This window comes from Dasypus novemcinctus, chromosome 21, assembly GCF_030445035.2.
Source record: "Dasypus novemcinctus isolate mDasNov1 chromosome 21, mDasNov1.1.hap2, whole genome shotgun sequence".
NCBI classification, from domain to species: domain Eukaryota; kingdom Metazoa; phylum Chordata; class Mammalia; order Cingulata; family Dasypodidae; genus Dasypus; species Dasypus novemcinctus.
In genome coordinates this window covers 48,697,677-48,718,675 of record NC_080693.1, presented here as the reverse complement: position 1 = coordinate 48,718,675, position 20,999 = coordinate 48,697,677, and the positions used below count along the sequence as shown (strand labels likewise).

The 20,999-nt window shown below is 41.0% G+C and overlaps 1 protein-coding gene across 1 annotated transcript in view; it reads left to right on the top strand.

The window, feature by feature from the left end:
• The first annotated feature begins 1,378 nt into the window (after positions 1 to 1,378).
• DGKE (diacylglycerol kinase epsilon) overlaps positions 1,379 to 20,999 on the top strand; it is a 34,104-nt gene continuing 14,483 nt past the window's right edge. The window contains exons 1-5 of the mRNA XM_004481246.4: positions 1,379 to 1,484; positions 2,015 to 2,496; positions 13,576 to 13,735; positions 15,769 to 15,888; positions 20,526 to 20,669. Of these exons, the coding sequence (XP_004481303.1) occupies positions 2,033 to 2,496; positions 13,576 to 13,735; positions 15,769 to 15,888; positions 20,526 to 20,669 (888 nt within the window). The 5' untranslated portion in view covers positions 1,379 to 1,484; positions 2,015 to 2,032. The remainder of the gene's footprint in view (positions 1,485 to 2,014; positions 2,497 to 13,575; positions 13,736 to 15,768; positions 15,889 to 20,525; positions 20,670 to 20,999) is intronic.

The following is a 20,999-nucleotide window of genomic DNA, read 5'->3' as shown; positions in this document are numbered from 1 at the left end:
GGGGTAAAATAAAGGTAATTTTTTTTCTTCCTTTTTACTTTTCTGTAGTTTCAACTGCTCTATAATGGGAATGGGGGGGGACACCTAACTTTTTAAATGTATTATTCTTTTGCTACCTTTTCAAATCTAAACTAATTTAAAGGTTCTGCCTCAGCTCGTATTCATAAAAGACAAAGACATTTCCACACTCAGGCGGGCTACCTGAGCAGAAGGAGAGCTTGTCCTACCCTCTGGTGTTACAGATGAGGAAGGTGAGGCCCTGAGAGGTGAAGGGAGGCGCACAACAGGACAGGGCTAGAGGTGCGAGCGCGGCTCTGATCCCAGGCCTCGCCATCCCACACTAAAGTGCCCACTTCACTGCCCTACCCGCTGTCTTTATAAGCCAGGCTGTTAAATGCGTTAGCCTTGCTTCTCAGATTGTGGTCAGGAACCAGCAGCAGCAGCACCACCTGGGGACTTCCTAGAAAATCACATCCCGGGCCCCTTCCACGATCTATTGAGTCAGAATCAGCATTTTTACAAGATCCACACGGCAAGATTCTCAGAAAAGCACCAAAATTAGATAAACTCTCTCCCTGATGGTTTCATTTTAGATCGAAGCTGATTCGGATGACCAAATTAAAACAAAGTGATCTTAATACCAACATTGGGTGTGTGACATCAAGTCCGTTTCTCAACCTCTCTGTGCCTGGGTTTTCGTCAACCATAAAATGGGCATGCTGAACTTAGCACTGTGACTAACAGATACCGAGCTGGAAGTTGGGGTACAGTAAGTCAGTATAAACAGGGCTAAGAAACATTTGGAGTTCGGCATATTTAAACCCACCAGGCCCTCTGTGCCAGTTGAGTTTCCCAATGTCCCGCACAATGCTTGACACATAGGAAGTATATAAGAGAACAGGTGACATTTATCCATTTTTCACCCGGACTGTCCCATTCCTCAGTTCGTAACGTTCTCAAAAGTGCCCGTTTTCTCCATCCCAACATTCAAAACCATCGAACAGCGAGGGGGAGGCTGAAGGTCAAAGACAAGCTGAACCGATTCACTAAATCATTCATGCTAGAACTTTCTGCCGTTCCAAACCACCCATCCTGTCCCCCCACGCACCCTCACTGTTACTCGGTCCACCAAATCTCTAAGCCACATGGCGTCCGGCCGGCGCGGCCACCCCTCCCCACCCCCTTAGGCCCGCCCCCTCGGGCCGCGCTCTCTCTTCGCACCTCCTGCCCTCGCCCCGCACTTCGACTCTCGGCATTGGGCAACCACAGCGCCCGCCCCGGCTGGCCCCGCCCCAGCCGCGGCCTGCGCGGGCCCCGCTCGGCGTGCGTGCGTGCTCGCTCGCGCCGCACGCCGCCGCTCAGCCGAGGCCGCGTGCCCGGCGTCCGCCCCGCCGCTGCGCTTCCGCTGGCCGCTACGGGGGCCCGGGGGCCGCCCGGGGCCTGGGCAGGAGCGGTCCCTAGAGCCGCGCCTCGGTCCGCGCAAGGTAGGGCCCGAGGGACGGGCGAGGCTGGGCCGAGGTCCCGAGAAGCCTCGCGAGAGGGGCGAGGGCGCCGCGCCGAGCGCTGGGTGTCGGCGGCGACCAGGAGGCAGCCCCGGGTCCCGGGCGTGGGGACCCCTTTGTGTCTGGGCGCTGCGGTGAGGAGTGCGGCGCCTGGTTAACGGTTACCGGCGGCCCGTGGCCACGGACGCCATCACGCCCTAGCCCGCCGATTTCTATTGCGCGCATCTTGTGCCCGCAGCCGACTGGCGCGGAGGTGCCGAGTAGGCGGCGGCCTTGGGCATCCGAACGCTTTCCCGAAAATGGGTCTGGATGCGGAGGGAGGGGGCGGGGGCGTGACAGCTGGGCGCCGTCCCCTCGACGCGAAGGGATCAGGCCACCGGGACTGCTGGCCCTTGGGGACAGCGGAGCCACCTGGACTGAGGGCGCCTTGGTCCCCTCGCGAAGCGCGGGAGGGAGGGCGGGGAGGGCAGAGCGAGCCGGAGGTGGACCCCGCCTGTCTCTTTCCCTGTTAGACTTCGCCTTCGGAGAAGATGGAAGGGGAGAAGCGGCTGGCGCCGGGCCCGCGCTACGCGGGCCTGTTTGCGGACGGGCACCTGATCCTGTGGACGCTGTGCTCGGTGCTGCTGCCCGTCTTCATCACCTTCTGGTGTAGCCTCCAGCGGTCGCGCCGGCAGCTGCACCGCAGGGACATCTTCCGCAAGAGCAAGCACGGGTGGCGCGACACGGACCTGTTCAGCCAGCCCACCTACTGCTGCGTGTGCGCGCAGCACATTCTGCAGGGCGCCTTCTGCGACTGCTGCGGGCTCCGCGTGGACGAGGGCTGCCTCAAGAAGGCCGACAAGCGCTTCCAGTGCAAGGAGATCATGACCAAGAACGACGGCAGGGCCCTGGATGCCATGCCGCATCACTGGATCCGGGGCAACGTCCCCCTGTGCAGTTACTGTGTGGTTTGCAAGCAGCAGTGCGGCAGCCAACCCAAGCTCTGCGATTACAGGTATTGCCCGCTCGGGTGCTGTTGGTCCCAGAATGCGCAGTGGGAGTCAAGGTCTTACAGGGTGTTGGAGGCCGGCTTTGAGCCCTGCAAGTGGCTGAAACTGCCCAGCTGAGGACGCGAGCTCGTAAACATCCCGAGTATTGTCCAGTGGGGCAGCTTTTGCCCATAGTCATTTGCTGAAATTAATGCTTCAAGGCTCCACTCCTCAGCCCATCTGCTCTTAGTTTTTGCTACCATCATCTCCATTTTACCTAGGGGAAAATGAGGTATGGAAACATTAGTTTTTCCCTAGAACTTCAAAACTGATCATCCACAGTTTTGTACTGTGAGTATATACATTGTAAACAAGGATCATTCCAAAACAGCATTTTAAATATCTTTCCCTACTACAGGTATTGGTGCCAAATGAACTATATTCAGAAAGGATTCTAATAGTGATATTCCCTTTGCCAAATGGTCTTTCAACATTTTAGATAAATGACATGGTTTTGGTAATTAGTGACCTTGATTGAACCAAGAATATTTTAACGGCTTATGCGTACACACTGGGCAATACTTTTAGTGTTCTTAAATACTGTCGGAAAATAGGCATAGATGTCCTTTGTTAATGTCAGAGATTGGTAGAAAGGGGTGCTGCTCTGCTCTTCATTTATTTAACTCGTTTTACAATTGATAACATTAAAGTCCCTTAGGTCTACATGGTGGTAAGATAGAACTGGCTTCCAGGATTTCTAACTCCAGCACAGAGCTAGGAATACTGTAACACCCAGCCTTGTCGCAGCCTCAAGTCTGAACATCCTCATTGTGATGGATTTTTTTCTGTGTTTTCTAAGAAGAAATACATTAAGGCCTCTAACATGTTTAAGAACTGAAATAGAAAGCTGATACTCCATAACAAGTATCTTTTTTTGTTTATTTTTGGCAGAAAAAACTTCTTTAAAAATAACATTTAGCATGGACACTGTTTAGGGCAAAACTTAATGGATCCCATCTGCCTTTCCAGTCTGGTCTACCACCACCTGCGTTAAACGTCATGCACCAGCTACACCAAGCTGACTGAAGTCCCTAAACACTGTCAGGGTTTTGTTTGTTTGTTCTTTAATTGCCTTTCTTTTTCTCAAGGTTTTCCTCTCCGTCTAAATTACCTTTCTTCTGGCTAGCTTCTAGTCCTACTAAAGACTCAGCTCATTTCCTTTCCTCCAGCAACCCTTGCCTAATCTCCCCACCCCCAGCCCCAATTTTCCTTCCTTTTGATAATGCCATATTATCCTATATCTCAGTGGTTCTCAAAATAAGATCTCCACGGCGGCAGCAGCATCACCTGGGAACTTGTCAGAAATGCAAATCCTAGGGTTGTCTAGCAATTAAAAATAGAGTATGCCCAGGTAAAACTACGAATTTCAGGTAAAGAATAGTTTTTTAGAATAAGCATGTCCCTTGCAATATTTTGGACAAGGATTCCAAAGAATTACTCTTAAAATTAAAATTCAGTTAGTCATCCTCAGTTTTATCTGGTAATCCAGCCCACCCCATATCCAGTGAAGCAGAAACTTGGACTGCGGACCAGCAATCTGTGCTTAAACAGGCCCTGAGGGGAATTCTAAAGTTGAACCACTGTATCTGTTATGCATCTTTCTTGCCCTCTAAAAACATGAGTCCCTTTCCTTAATTTTGTGTCCTTCTCTTTGAGTGCAATGAATGTTTCTGATGATAGATCTTTTCCTTATTAGTTTGTTCTTACAGGTGACTGAGGAGTCTATTCCCAGAATTCTGTACCACAGCCCATCTCCCCATGGAAGAAATTGTCTCTGTAATTTAGGAAGTGTTAAGTATGCCCAGGAGAAGAGAGCACAGTGTCCTGAAGTTGTACATATTCTGTAGTGTTCTGCACTAATTTATGTTAGTCGATAATATTATGCAGGATTACAGTCTGCTTGACTTTCTGTAGGAATGAGATGTGTTAGAAGAAGAAACCAAATAGCTATTTAAAATCCATGAAACACATACCAGACTGTCCCTCTCTGGCTCCTTCCATGGCTATATCACATTCTCAGGCATGTCAGTTTTTAAGTGAACTGTGAAGTGTTTGGTCAATAAGTCAGCATTTCATGGCAAGCAATGACTGTTTAAAGCCTACAGTGCACTTAACACCTGCAGAAAAAGTGACAAAGGCCTTTTAATTCGTGCTCATTCTTTCAGTATTCAGTTGTGCCAAGCACTGTACTAGAGTCTACTTTTCCTGTAGTTTTTTCTGGTTTTCTGCCTGTTCCTGCCTCTTCTGCCCCCAACCACTATGACGTGTTTCTGCACCTAGTATTGTATCACTCCTTCCTTATCCTTTTTTCTTCTCACCTCTCTTCTGACTAAAATACAGAATTAGGCTATGTTTTTAAAAGTTCATTGTATTTATTAAATAAACCTTCCTTCCTTGTGGCTTCTGTCTCATTAAGAAGACTTAAGGTGCTTTTTTAATTTACAAGGCCTTTTTTCCTTAGATCCACCACCACTACCCCTCCCCTCCGCGCACACTCAGACCCACACGCACTGTGATTAATAAAAGAAACCTGTCTCTTAGAAGAGAATTACATTGGCCACTTTAGTCTTGGCTTTGATCTTCATTTTATGTTTCTGTGCTCTGGTTGGTATGTGTTGTTTCATTAAATATCTGAAACAGTAAAAGATATCAAATCATCTTCTAGAGCAGAGGTGATGAAATTTTTTCCATAAAGGACCAAAAAGTAAATATTTCAGGTTGTGTGGACCATATGTTCTATACTTAATTAGGTAATTCTCCCATTGCACAAAACCAGCCATAGGCAATATATAAAATAATGGGTTTAACTGTCTGTAATCTTTATTTACAAAATCAGGGGCAGAACTATTTGTAATTTGCCGACCTCATTCTAGTGTAAATTTTATAAATGATCATCTCAACTTCACATATAATTCAGCTGCTTCCTCCAGCATACTAAAAAAGAAAAAGCTTTTGTGAAGAGCTTTCTGTTTTTAGAGAAAAGAATAAGCAGTGTTGCTAGCATATTTTTTTTTACCTTATTAAATATTTGTTTTTTAAGTAAAGCAGTCCTGCTCCTAAGCAAGAAGGACGTGTAAATCCATGAAGCTTTCCATATTTTCGTATGAGGGACCTTTCTAGAGTTGTGGTAATGTTCTATGTCTTGATAAGTGGTTGAGTTACACAAATATGTGGATTTGTCAAAACTCCGCTAATGTGTACTCAATATTTGTACATTTCATTGTATGTAAATTTTCCATCAAAAGAAAAAAAAACTATAAACAATACTGAACTGCAGGTCAGGCTTTGTCTGCTTGCTAAAGCATTTAGGAAGCAATTCTGATGTCTACAGTTTACCTGGAAATGGAAGGAAAATAAGATGGATTAGTGGATGGATAGAAATGTAATAATGGAATTACAGTAAGCTGTTAATGCTAGAATGTAGGTGGTGGGTATATCGATGTTCACTGTAAGAAATTTAAAAAGCAAGGCATTTTTAAAAACAGACTGTCCATGTTTTTAGGAGATATTTGCTGAAGTGAAGGGTAGAATGTCATAGTATCTGCAGTTCACTTTCAAATAATTCAGCAAAGTACAAGTTTATATCAGGAGAAAGAGAAAACGTGGGAGAAAATTTTAAATAAGAATTAAAGTGAAGGAATGATTTAAGGGTGGATTGTTTTACTTTTCTTGAGTTCTCTGTAGGTTTGGAATTTTTCGAGATGAAAAGTTGGAAAAACAGAAAGGGAAAAATAAAGATAAGCAATTACTCAATGACAAGATTGCTAACACTAAAATATTGACTTTATTAACGATTTCTTATTTTCTTGTCAGGTTTTAAATTTAGTTTGAGTTAAATATGAATTACAAAATGTGTAAAGAGAGCAAGGTCTCAAATTTACATATGGTTTCTGAATAAGTAGTATTTTGGCTTTACCTTTACAGAATACAGGCTAATAGCTATCATCTTGATTAAATGAATCTTATTCTGAAATTTAGGAGAATTTCGTAAATGATAAAGATGGTGTCACATATCAGAGGGGATAGAAAAGATAATTTTATAAGTCATGCTAGGACAAGGGCTCTTTGAGGGAACAAAAGGTTAGTTTTGTTTGTTTGAAGAGGTGTGGGTTTATAGAAAAATCATGCATAAAATGCAGGGTTCCCATATGCCACCCTACTATTAACAAATCACCTTGCATTGGTATGGTACATTTGTTACATTGATAAAAGCACATTTTTATAATTGTACTATTAACTATAATCCATGATTTAACTTAAGGTTCACTGTTTGTATGGTGCAGATCCTTGGATTTTTAAAAAAATGTTTATTCTAGTAACATATGACATAAATTTCCCCCTTTTTTTTTTTTTTAAAGATTTATTTATTTATTTAATTTCCCCCCCTCCCCTGGTTGTCTGTTCTTGGTGTCTATTTGTTGCGTCTTGTTTCTTTGTCTGCTTTTGTTTCTTTGTCCGCTTCTGTTGTCGTCAGCGGCACAGGAAGTGTGGGCGGCGCCATTCCTGGGCAGGCTGCACTTTCTTTTCACGCCGGGCGGCTTTCCTCACGGGCGCACTCCTTGCGCATGGGGGCTCCCCCACGCGGGGGACACCCTTGCGTGTCACGGCACTCCTTGCGCGCATCAGCACTGCGCATGGCCAGCTCCACACGGGTCAAGGAGGCCCAGGGTTTGAACCGCGGACCTCCCATATGGTAGACGGACGCCCTAACCGCTGGGCCAAAGTCCGTTTCCAAATTTCCCCTTTTAACCACATTCAAATATATAATTCAGTGCTGTTAATTACATTCACAATGTTATGCTCTCATCACCACCATGCATTAACAAAACTCCTATTGTCCCAAATAGAAACTCTTTGTACATGATAAGTGTTAACTCCCTATACCCTACGTCTCCCCATCCTCTCCATTTTTTTAATAGTAGCCATACTGGTGGGTATGGAATGGTATCCCATTGTGGTTTTGATTTGCGTTTCCCTAATAGCTAATGATGTTGAACATCTTTTCATGTACCTTTTAGCCATTTATTGATCTTCTTTGGAGAAATACCTATTCAAGTCTTTTGCCCAATTATTTTTTTTTTTTTTTTTAAAGATTTACTTTTTTATTTATTTAATTCCCCTCCCCTCCCCCGGTTGTCTGTTTTCTGTGTCTTTTTGCTGCGTCTTGTTTCTTTGTCCGCTTCTGTTGTTGACAGCGGCACGGGAAGTATGGGTGGCACCATTCCTCAGCAGGCTGTTCCCTCCTTCGCGCTGGGCGGCTCTCCTTATGGGTGCACTCCTTGCGCGTGGGGCTCCCCTACGCGGGGGACACCCCTGTGTGGCACGGCACTCCTTGCGCGCATCAGCACTGCGCATGGGCCAGCTCCACACGGGTCAAGGAGGCCCGGGGTTTGAACCGCGGGCCTCCCATGTGGTAGACGGACGCCCTAACCACTGGGCCAAAGTCCGTTTCCCATTGCCCAATTATTAAATGTGGTTGTATGTATCTTTGTTCTTGAGTTGTAAGGTTTCTTTATATATTCTAATAGTAAACCCGTATCAGATACGTGGTTTCTAAATATTGTCTCCCACTCTGTAGGTTGTCTTTTCATTTTCATGATAATGCCCTTTGATGCATAAAAGTTTTTAATTTTGATAAGGTCCCATTTATATATTTTTGTTGTTGTTGCATGTGCTTTGGGCGTAAAGTATAAGAAACCATTGCTTAACACAATGTCCTGAAGATGCTTGGCTATGTTTTCCTCTACATGGTTTATAGTTTGGGTCCTTAAATTTAGTTCTTTGTGGATGTAAAGTTGATTTTTGCATATGGCATGAGGTAGGGGTTCACCTTCATTCTTTTAAATATGCAGATCCCATTTTCCCCACACCAACTGTTGAAGAGACTGTTCTTTCCCCATTGAGTAGGCTTGGCATCATTGTCAATAATCAGTTGGCCATAAATGTAAGAGTTGATTTTTGAACTCTCAGTGTAATTTCTTTGGTCTATATCTCTGTCCTTGTGCTATTACCATACTGTTTTGATTACTGTGGCTCTGTTATAAGTTTTAAGACCAGGAAATGTGAGTCCTCTAACGTTGTTCTTTTTCAAGATAGCTTTAGCTATTTGGGGCCCCTTATCCTTAAATGTAAATTTGATGATGGGCTTTTCCATTTCTGCAGGTAATGCTGTTAGAATTTTGATTGGGATTGCATTGAACCTATAAATTGCTCTGGTAGAATGTACTTCTTAATATTTCATCTTCCAATCCATGAACACAGAATGTTCCTTCTATATATTTAAATCTCTCTGATTTATTTTTAGCAGTTTTTGTAGTTTCTGTGTACAAAAGTTTAGATCTTCATTCTCAATTATACATCAAAATAAATTCCAAATGGATTGAAACAGGGATTCTTATCCTAATGGTTCTTAGATAGATAAGCACCTAAGAAAGCCTCACAGTTTATTGAGATGCTATAATCTGTAACCCCGAAGGTTAAGAAGTACCAAAGTTAAGGATACCAAATATTAAAAATAAATTGTGGACCACTGGCCATGGGGTGCAGCGATGCCCAGAAATGTACTCACCAGATGCAGTGGATTGTCGTGATGATGGGGGAGAGTGTTACTGTGGTGGGAGTGGTGGGGTGGGGGTGGTGGGGGTGAATGGGGACCTCATATTTTTTGAATGTAATATTTTTTAAACAATGAATAAAATTAAATTAAAAAAATAAATTGTGGGAGCAGGGGATACTATGTGTGAATATTTATCTAATTTGGAAATAGTAAATTACTTCAAAGCTTAAAAGCATTTGAATAAATCACAAAGGGAAATCTAGATCTATTGAATAAATTTAAATATTTAAAAAGTAAACTTAAAACTGGAAAATGTTCCCAACAAAACATGACAGAAAAAGAGGTTGATATTCTAGGTAAATAAGAAGTATATGCATCTGTTAAAATCTCATGAAAAATGGATATAGGACATGAATACATTAATAAAAGAAGGCAAAAAAAAAAAATCCATCCTTGTTTAATGACCAAAGATGGGGGGAAATAAATAAATAAGTAAATCTTAAAAAAAAAAAAAAGTCTTTAAAAATATAAATACCTTTTGTGCCTATTCAGATTATCAAGGAAAAATTTTAAGTACTAGTGAGCATTATTTGTATGTGTTAAATCTAATAGATACCTTCTGTTAGAGGCTTGTAATAATTAACAAGCCATACCTCAGTTTCTCATGATATGCACTGGGAAAAAGGTAAACCCCCGCCCCCTTGTGGCACTTTCCCACAGGTTAAACAAAGGAACCCCGTAGAGACAGGAGTAAAGGGAGGTAGAGATCTTCACCATCTGCGTATCAGAGGAAGATGGAGAGCTTTACTACCTCTACCTGCATATCAGAGGGAGACAGAGACAGAAGCCTTCACTATTTACAAACCCTTTAAAACCTTACAGATCAAAAGAAACATTTGCTCCTGCAGCATTCCAAGAAGACCCCTCCCACTACCTCACTCAGACCCTCAACCCCCTCCCACTATCATTTCCCCACCTAGGAAAGTTCTGTATAAATTCAAGTCCCGCCCTTCCAGGAGTAGACTGAAGTCTCTCTTTAGAACCCCCACCATGCTGGTGGGGGGGCTGAAGTCTGTTCTTCAGACCCCCTCCATTGGGAGAGCTTCTCAATAAATAAATTCTTTGCTTATGGTTAATCAATCTCTCTGTTCCAGTAAGAGCCGTATTTTCTCCAACACCTTCATTCGGTGCTAACAGGCAAATTGGGCAGGCATATCAAGAATGTTAGGAAAATGTATGCCCTTCGACTCAGTTACTTCTAAGATTCCGAGAAAGTAATCTCATATAAGTTTAAGGTGGTTCATCATGTTTTTCCTTACAAAACAATCTAATGCTTTTAAAAATGGTAAAATAAACTGGTATATCTACATGGTATGATATATTTTACATCTTTTACAAACATGTTCTTAAAAATTATTTAATGGCGTGGGTGAATGTTCATGATACATTGCGGAAAGAAAAGCAGTGTTCTGCTGTGTGTGTGTGTATCATATTCCTAACTTTGAAAAACAATAAATTTGTGCACTAATACTGAGAAATAGTATATCGAAAAGTTAAGCGTAATTATCACTGGATGATTTTTATTTTATATCTTTCTATGTTTTCTAAATTTACAAGCATAAGCTGGTAATTTCTCATTTAAAGTACAACTTAAAATTTATGCAAGAAGTTCATGAATATATTCTGATTTTTAGGAACTCAAGCAATACAAAAGAATATTAGAGTAATTATGTCAGTAATAATATCAGTCCCACATTTCTTCCCAGAGGAAACTATCACGAATCAATTCAGTGGTAATTTTTCAGATTATTTTTAATAATAATACTACACCATTTTGAAGTTAATGCTAGAGCAGTATGTGTTGGTATTATACTTCAGCTGTAGTTTCCCAAGCTTAGTTTGAAAACAAGTACCAACAAAGGTCACTATGCAAGTTATTTCCGTTTCCTCTCTAACAGTTTATGCAGACAACTCTTTGTTCAGCAATTAATAGAACTCTTGCGTTGATAGCAGTAATTACTTGACAAATCTGAAATCCAACTGGGAAAAAAACTCCTTAAAATAGAAGGCTAAGAGAATTGACCTTGGGATGGAGAACTGTTTATCCTCTTTTTTTTTTTCATAATTCATTTAATTATAACCATTATTTTCTGACAGCCTGCTTTTGTTAGATCTACCTTATCTGTGAGTGAATTACATACTTAGAAGGTTAAAAAAAGAAATCGGGGGTCTTCACCTACAATATTCCCTGCTGGTTCATGCTTGGATCCAAATATAGAGACAAATCTGAATGCAGATGCTTCTTTTTCTGTATTTCAAATGCAGAAATACATAAATTATTGTTGCATAACTGCCCATGTTGTTGACTAAAGTGTTGTTCATATATGATTATAAATTTAAGATTTTTTCAAACTGGTCCCTGAGAAACTCTTCAGGGACTCATTCCAGGAAGGCATTTGAGCAAGTAGGACTTTAGAACTCATAGGCCTGTTTCAACCAGCGCAGATACATTATACATAAAACCATTGTTTTAGACCAGTTTTTGTTTATGTGGATTATATCTATTTAATATTTACTCTGTTATAAGTTAAAGTTGAGGGAAGCAGATTTGGCCCAATGGATAGGGCTTCCACCTACCACATGGGAGGTCCAAGGTTCAAACCCAGGGCCTTCTGACCCATGTGGTGAGCTGGCCCATGCGCTGTGCTGATGCACAAAAGGAGTGCCCTGCCACGCAGGGGTGTCCCCCGTGTAGGGGAGCCCCACATGCAAGGTGTGCACCCTGTAAGGAGAGCTGCCCAGCTCGAAAAAAAAGGTGCAGCCTGCCCAGGAATGGTGCCACACACACACACAGCTGACGCAGCAAGATGACACAACAAAAAGAGACACAGATTCTGGGTGCCGCTGACAAGAATACAAACGGACACAGAACAACACACAGCGAATGGACACAGAGAGCAGACAACTGGGGGGTGGGGAAGGGGAGAAAAATAAAAAATAAAGTTGAAATTTTAAATTGTTTATTTGAAAATATTAATGAACCCATTACGTGTTAACAGAAATTATGTACTTTCATGAAAATAAAAGAAATGCAGATTTACTGAGAACAACAACATTGGTTTACAGTTTTGTACATTTCTTCAGTTTGGCTTAATAGAAGTCAGCTAGAATCTCATATCTGCTTGTGCATTCATTTGGCACAATAGTTCATGTAATACCTTTTCTGAGAACTCCACTGTACACTATTGAAAGTATAAGGGTGAGATAACATCTTAGTAGTTACTTTAACCTCAAAGACCCCCCTGAAGAGATTTTGGAGACTCTAACAATTGAAGAACCACTGTCATATTCAACTGCCATTTATGTTAAAACCTTATTATTCGGGAAATGGATGTGGCTCAAGTGACTGGGCTTACACCTACCATATGGGAGGACCCAGGTTTGATCCCTGGGGCCTCCTCGTAAAAAAAAAAAAAAAAAGGCAGCCCCATGTGGCGAGCCAAGTGCCCCCATGAGTGCCCACACAGCAAGCCAGTGCCTGTTCAAGGGAATCACACAGCAAGGTGATGATACAACAAAAAGAGAGACGAAGGAAAAAATCAAGGCAAGGCGCATCAGAAACCAGAAACTGGGAAACGGATGTGGCTCAACCAATTGGGCTCCCGTCTACCATATAGGAAGTCCAGGGTTCAATACCCAGGGCCTCATGGTGAGGGCAAGTGGGCCACATGGCAAGTTAGCCCACGCGGAGTGCCGGGCCATGCAGGGAATGTCACCCTGCACAGGACTGCCACCCTGCGTGGGAATGCCATCCTGCAAAGAAGGCCGCCACACACAGGACTGCCGGCCGACACAGGCAGATAGTGCAGCAAGATGATGCAACAGGAGACACAGAGAAGAGAAAATAAGAAAATGTAGCAGAACGTGGAGCAGAGGTGGCACAAGAGAGTAATCGCCTCTCCCACTCTGCAAGGTCCCAGAATCATTTCCCAGAGACCCCATCTGAGAATAGAAGCAGACACAGAAGAATACACAACAAATGGACACAGAGAGCAGACAACTGGGGAGGGGGGGAGTAGAAATAAAAATCTTTTTAAAAAAACAGGTACTGAGGTGACACAAGTGACAGGAAACCTCTCCCCACATCAAAGGTCCCCAGAATCAAATCCTGGTGAATCCTCCAGGAGAAAAGAGGGGAAAAATGAGAAGAGAAGGCAAAAAGAGAAATAGATACAGAGCACACAGTGAATGGATATAGAAAGCAAAAAAACAGCAGGGTGCAGGATGGAAGGGGAGGGAAGAAAATAAAAGCCTTATCACCTATTTCCAGATACAAATACAGTTATGTTTCTTTTCTTTGCCAGATCTTATGCTCAAAGGTGATGAAATTACTGTTTTGGTTTGTTTTTTAACAAAAATGATTGGTTAGCAGACCAGTAAGATTTTGGTTTAAAATTTAATTTTTGTCTATTTTTCTTCCTTCCCTCAGGTGTATTTGGTGTCAGAAAACAGTACATGATGAGTGCATGAAAAGCAACCTGAAGAGTGAAAAGTGTGACTTTGGAGAATTCAGAAACCTCATCATTCCACCAAGTTATTTAACCTCCATTAATCAAATGCGTAAAGACAAGAAAACAAATTATGAAATGGTAATTAGAGTTTATTTTTCTTCTATAATTTATTTCTAGATCTTTATAATGCTAAATGCATGAAAAGATTAAGAGTGTGTGTGTATGTGTGAGTGAGAAGAATCAGGGCCTGGAATAAAATAAACTGAGATAAAAGGTCAGGAGGAAGAGGAAAATAAAAGGCCATTATTTTTTTTTCTCTCTCTCCCCTTCCCCACCTCACCCCAGTTGTCTGCTCTGCGTCCATTCGCTATGTGTTCTTCTGTGACCACTTCTATCCTTATCAGTGGCACCAGTGTTTCTTTTTGTTGCGTCATCTTGCTGTGTCAGCTTTCTGTGTGTGCGGCATCATTCTGGGGCAGGCTGCACTTTCTTTCGCACTGGTCAGCTCTCCTTACGGGGCGCACTCCTTGCGCGTGGGGCTCCTCTACGCAGGGGACACCCCTGCATGGCAGGCACTCCTTGTGTGCATCAGCACTGCGCATGGGCCAGCTCCACACGGGTCAAGGAGACCCAGGGTTTGAACCGCAGCCCTCCCATGTGGTAGGCGGACGCCCTATCCACTGGGCCAAGTCCGCTTCCCAAAAGGCCATTATTGAAGCTGTAAAACTCTACCCACTTCCTAGAGTTGTGTCACAAGTTTTGACTCTTGAGTTCTTTTTTGTCTAAAATGAAAGTGGAAATGTTATGTTAGTGGTTTCTGAATCACTGCCTGCATTGGAATCAGTTGTGGAGTTTTTTAATAATGCAGATTCCTGAGCCCATCTCAATCCCCATGTTTGATTTAGTAGATCTAGGGTAGGTCCCAGGAATCCGTATTTTGGGGGGAACATCTGATCCTGATTTTTGTCAGTGAAAAAGAAACATAGATTTTCCTCACACATTTTTCTGAAAGAATTTTCCCATTTGTAACTTTACATAGGACACCCAGAGATAAGTTAACATTTACATTGCACGTTAGATGCTCCCACAAATAATGTTCAACATTAAAACTGTTGGCAACAGTTTCAATTTGTAAGTATGTGTATGATACCATGCCAGTGTTTTTCTGCTTTTATATATCTCTTACTGGAATGATTTTAATGATTTACAGATTTATTTCCTACTGGAATATGCCAAAATTGTTTAGCTTTTTATTTTAGAATTCAATTGTACCTTTTCCAAGTTAAGATTTTTGCATCATAAATATGATCTTTGCAGAATTTCTGCAGAGAAAGAAGGCATTTTTTTTATTTTAATTTAGCACTTCATTTAATGTTATTGTAATAAGTATTTTTTAAACTTGCAACTCCTAAATCTGAGGTCCAAAAGGGGTGAGAATCACTGAGTAGAACAATTTAATAGCTTCATTAATGGTTACACCCACAAAGAGAGGGGAAGAGGAAAAAAAACTGTTGGATTATGATAAACATTAACTTATTTGACTATGGGCTCTTGAATCTCATTGTGTTTACTCCATTAAAAAAAATATATCTACAAACTCAAGTATACTAGAATAAACCCAGGAAAGGACAACCAAGGTAAGAGATAGAGAAGAATCAATGTTCATCCTATGAATGGTTGAAAGAACTTATAACCTATAGCCCAGGAGACAAGACTCATAAAAGGTATAGTGCTTTAGATGTTTGAGTACAACAGTTCTAGGAAAACAAAGGGAATTACTTGCTTTAGGAAGCAAAAGTAGAACAGTGAATAAAAGTTACTGAAAGGCAGGTTTTCAGTTTAGTTTAAAGAAAAACTCTGATGATTTGATTTAGCACTGGCATGGACTACGTAATAAGTGAGTTCCTTCTTTCGTGAATATTCCAGCATATACTGGTAGTCTTAACTAGAATAATGGCAAGGGAAATTATGCATTAAGTGGAGATTGAATTATTCAATTTCTAAGTTCCTTTTCTATTCTTAGCATTCTTTGATTTTTATATTGTATTGAGGTACTAGTATAGTTATTTTTCTATCAGTATATTACAGCACTGCTGTTATCATGAACAAAAAATTAAGTGCTTCCTATCCCTGAGATAGTAACTCATTTCATTCATGTTCCTTTTTTTTAGCTATCCTCTAAGCTTGGAAAGCATTGGACGCCATTAATAATCCTGGCCAACTCTCGTAGTGGAACTAACATGGGAGAAGGACTTTTGGGAGAATTTAGGATCCTGTTAAACCCAGTCCAGGTAACTAAAGTGAAAAGCTTCCTTACTTTACTTATTTTTCATTTGTTGCTTTTCATTTTTCCTAAAATGCAACAAATGCTAATGCTTTAAACCACTAGTCACTAATTAAAGGAAAGAAAAATAATTACAAAAGATCAAGTCATTCAATTCAAGGATGTGGAGAAACAGAAATCCTCATACATTGCTGTTAGAAATGTAAAATAGTACAGTCACTTTGGACAATAGTTTGGTAATTTCTTAAAAAGTTAAACATAAATTTATCATAGCACCCAGCAATCCCACTTCTAGAAATCTACCAAAGGAAAATGAAAAAATATGTCCCTCAAAGACTTACATGTAAATATTCATATCACTGTTATTCATAATAGCCAAAAAGTGGAAACAACCCAATAGTCTGTCGTCTGGTGAGTGGACTAACAAAATCTGGTATAACCACACAATGGAATACTAATCAGCAAAAAAAAAAAAAAAAAAGAACAAACTACTAAGTGCTCATGTGGATGAATCTGGCTAAGTGAAAGAAACCAGATGCAAGGGACTGCATATTGTATGATTCCATTTATATGAAATGTCCAGTAATGGTAGCTCTATAGAGACAGAAAGACAATATTTTTTGGCTTAAGGAAATTATAAAAATAATTTTTAAAAAGGATAAAGAATATACCTGCAGTTTCCACACACAATTACATCAGTTTTCATTTGCTTTCCATTAACTGTGTATTTGCATATTAACATTGCCATAACAATAATCTAGATATGAAATTACACTCCATTTTCTTATGGTATAAACAATTTTTTATGTTGTAACATAGTTTATTTATAATTACATATTTTTTAATTCCTATTTTGAAATAATTTCAAACTTTTGTAGGACTGTTGCAAAAATAATACAAACGCCATACAGAGAACTCCAACATAGGCCCACACCTTTAGATAAACCTATTTTAACATGTTGCCACCTTTGCCATATCATTCTATTTATTGCGGTTCAAACCCTGGGCCTCCTTGACCTGTGTGGAGCTGGCCCGTGGGCAGTGCTGATATGCGCAAGGAGTGCCGTGCCACGCGGGGGTGTCCCCCACGTAGGGGAGCCCCACGCACAAGGAGTGTGCCCTGTAAGGAGAGCCGCCCAGTGCAAAAGAAAAATGCAGCCTGCCCAAGAATGGCGCAGCACATACAGAGAGCTGACACAGCAAGATGACGCAACGAAAAGAAACACAGATTCCCGGTGCCACTGATAAGGTTAGAAGTGGTCACAGAAGAACACACAGCGAATGGACACAGAGAGCAGACAACTGGGGGGGAGGGAAGGGGAGAGAAATAATTAAAAAATAAATCTTTAAAAAAAAAAATTTCCTGAACATTTGAGAGCCCACATCATAATTCTTGAGCACAATAATACTTCCACGTAGAGTTCCTATGAAGGATATTCACTTACATAATCACCTTAAGCGCAATTATCAAGTTCAAGAAATTTAGGTGATATAAAACTTATATTCTATATACCAGTTTTTTCTTATGTCCCAGTAATGTACTTTTGAGCCTTTTCTCCTCCATTCTTAGATTCCATCAGTATTGTGTATTACATTTAATTATTATTGTCTGTTTAGTTTATCTTTTTTTTTTAATTGTGGAAAAATATATACAAGATAAATCTTCCCACCTCCTCCCAAGCATGCTCTTCAGTGGGATTAATCACAGTCACTATTGTTTCAGTACCTTCACCATCATGCAATACTAGACCTTTCCCTTCATCCCAAACAGAAACTCTATACTCATTTTGCATCAGTTCCCCATTTCCCCTGCTCCCCACCCCAGCCACCCCTAGTAACCTATACTCTACTTTCTGTCTCTAGGAGTTTTTATAGTCTCAGATATTTTCTTTGCGGTTACCATGGGGCTGAAATTTAGCATCCTAAATCTCTAAATCATTTGCTTTGATACTGATTTAACTTCAGTTATATACACAAACTGTATTCCTATTCCCCCACCTTTTTGTAGTTCTTGTCACAAATTACGTATTTATACATTATTGAGTCTGGAACCATTGATTTATCATTACATTTTATGCATTTGCCTTTTAGACCCTGTAAGAAGTAAAAAAGAAAAATTACCAATGAACAATACAGTAATACTGGTACTTCTATTTACCCATGTCATTATCTTTACCAGAGATCTTCATTTCTTCATATGGCTTCAATCATTTGTCTACTGTCCTTTCCTTTCAACATGTAGAACTCATTTTAGCATTTCTGGTGGGGCCACTGTAGTGGTGATGAAGTCCCTTAGTTTTTGTTTATCTGGAAATGTCTTCCTCTGTCCCTTATTTTTGAAAGACAGTTTTGCCAGATATAAATTCATGGTTGACAAGTTTTTGCTTCCCGGACTTTATTTTATTCCTTCTTCCCTCCTTGGTTTCCAATGAGAAATCAGCACTTAATCTTTTTGTTTTTTTCAGGAGGTACCAGGCATCAAACCCAGAACCTCTTACATGGGAAGCAGGTTCTCAACCACTGAGCTACACCTGCTCCCCAATGAGAGTTGGTTTTTTTGTTTGTTTTGTTTTGTTTTCAGGTGTACCAGGGATTGAACCCAGGACCTCGTATATGGGAAGCAGGCACTCAACCACTTGAGCTACATCCACTCCTGTGCACTTAATCTTATTGAGGCTCCCTTGTATGTGGCACATTGCTTCTCACTTGTAGCTCTAAAAATTTTATCTTTATCTTTGGCTTTTGACAGTTTGATTATAACATGGTACAGTGTGGGTCTATTTGGGTTTATCCTATAGGAGTTTGTTGAACATCTTGGATGTGTATACTCCTGTCCTTCATTAAATTTAGAAAGTTTTAATAAATTTGGGGATATTTCTTTGAATATTCTCTCTCTCTTCTGGGCTCCCACAGTGTGTATATTGGCACACTTGATGGTTTCCCACAGGTTCCTCGGGCTTTATTCAGTTTTCTTTATTCTTTCCTCCTCCTGCTTCTCAGACTAAATGATTTCAATTGTCTTATCTTCAAGTTCACTGATTCTTTTTTCTGCCAGCTCCAGTGTGCTGTTGAACCCCTCCAGGGAATTTTTTTATTTCTGTTATTGTTATCTTTGGCTCTCTTTGGTTCTTTTTCATTATTTCCCTCTCTCTATTGATATTCTCTTTAAGTTCATCTCTCATTTCCCTGATATCTTTTAGTTGTTTGTCCATATTTTCTTTTAGTTCTTTGAGCTTGTTTATTTTTTAAAGTCTTTGTCTGGTATGTCCCAGGTCTGGTCTTCCTCATTGATGGTTTCCAATGCTTTACTCTTCTCCTTTGCCTGGGCCAACACTTCCTGTTTCTTTGTGTGTTTTGTAACCTTTTGTTGTAACCTGGACATTTTGATATTTTAATGTTTTAACACTGGAATTTAGACTCTGAGGTATCTCTTCTTTATGCTTATATCCAGCTATATTATGACAGAGCTTTCCTTGAATGCAAGGCACTAACAAAAAAAGAGGGGGGAAGGAAAAAACACCATTCTCAGTCCTTGCAGATCGTCTTGTGCAAGTGCTCTCATTCAGAGCTTGTCCACATTGTGAGTTTGAAGAATAGCTCCAGGTCAAGGCACAGGGGCCTCCCTGACCCTCCCTGCATGTGCTTCTTATCTGAGGCATGTACACATGGCCCCAGGAATCCCGTTTACACAGATGTGAATGTCCCCTCTTCCATAGCAAATAGTTTCCTCGTGATCCTGAGCACTGTGCTGTACGTCCTACAGCCATTGAGCCCTTGCCCCAGACAGCCAACTAACTGCTCTTCCACACCTTGCTCTAAGAGAGCTCTTCAAGCCACCTTCTACACACAGGGCAAGTGTGTAGAGACCATTAGGGGGACAGATTGAGCCAGACATATTTGCTCATAGTTTATGCATAAGGGTTACTCTCCTTCTGGAACTGGGGCTAAGAGACAACCTCGAGATCCTGCCACTTTTAAGTAGCCTTTTTCTTCGTTTGGCAAGCCCCCTATTACCTTTAACTGTTTTCTGGAACTTTGAAGATGCTTCTGCCAGTTCTTGCCAGTTGTGCAAAGCTTCCGTGGGGGAGTGGAGCCCAGAGCATCTCACTCTGCCATCTGAATTGAAGTGGGCCCCACAGGACATTTTTTGCTTTTGAAAGGTTTTTTCAATATCATTTACAGAATTATGGATATCAGGGGTCCTTGCATTTTACGTCACTTTATGCATATTGCGAAATTGTTTTCCAGAAAGTTGTACTAACTGGCACTAATGATGCTTAAAGAAAAGTATAAAATTGAAGCAAAGTGTTATCTAGGTTTGGTTTCCTGTGAATAAGGCAGTATGATATGATGGACAGACTGTAGGTTTGAATTTGTTATTTCAGCACTGAGTTTTCTGGGGAATAAAAGGCAAGTTATTTAACTTCTGCATGCCTCAGTATCCTAGTGAACAGCATAACAGGTGGGTGTGGGCTGTACCACTGTGCCTGGAAGTAGTCTGGCTCAGTGCCTGGTGCACTGTTGAAGATAAATGCTTAGTCGCTGGTGGTGTTACTCAGCCATTGGACTCATCTAGAGGAGAATCATCTGCACAACTGAAGAATAATGGATAAAAATAAATTTTTCTTTGTCTTTCTTTTCTAGGTTTTCGATGTAACAAAAACTCCCCCTATTAAAGCTCTGCAACTTTGTACTCTTCTTCCCTATTATTCAGCTCGAATCCTTGTTTGTGGAGGTGATGGGACTGTGGGCTGGGTCCTGGATGCAATTGATGAAATGAAGATTAAGGTATCAGTCTTTAAGAACTAATTGCCCAATGACAGATACAGTCCATTATACATTTTGTCATACCCTATAAAATTGTACCAGACAGAGTATAAACTATAATGTAAACTACAGTCAACAATTAGTAGCAATGTTTCAATATGCATTCATCAATTGTAACAAATGTACCACACTAATGAAAGATGTTGTTAATGTGGGAAAATGTAGGAGGGGGAAAGGATAGTGCATATGGAAATCCCCTATATTTTTTATGTGGCATTTATGTAATCTAAAGCATCTTTTAAAATTAAAAAATAGTAATAATTTTTTAAAACAACTAATTGCCTTGGAAGA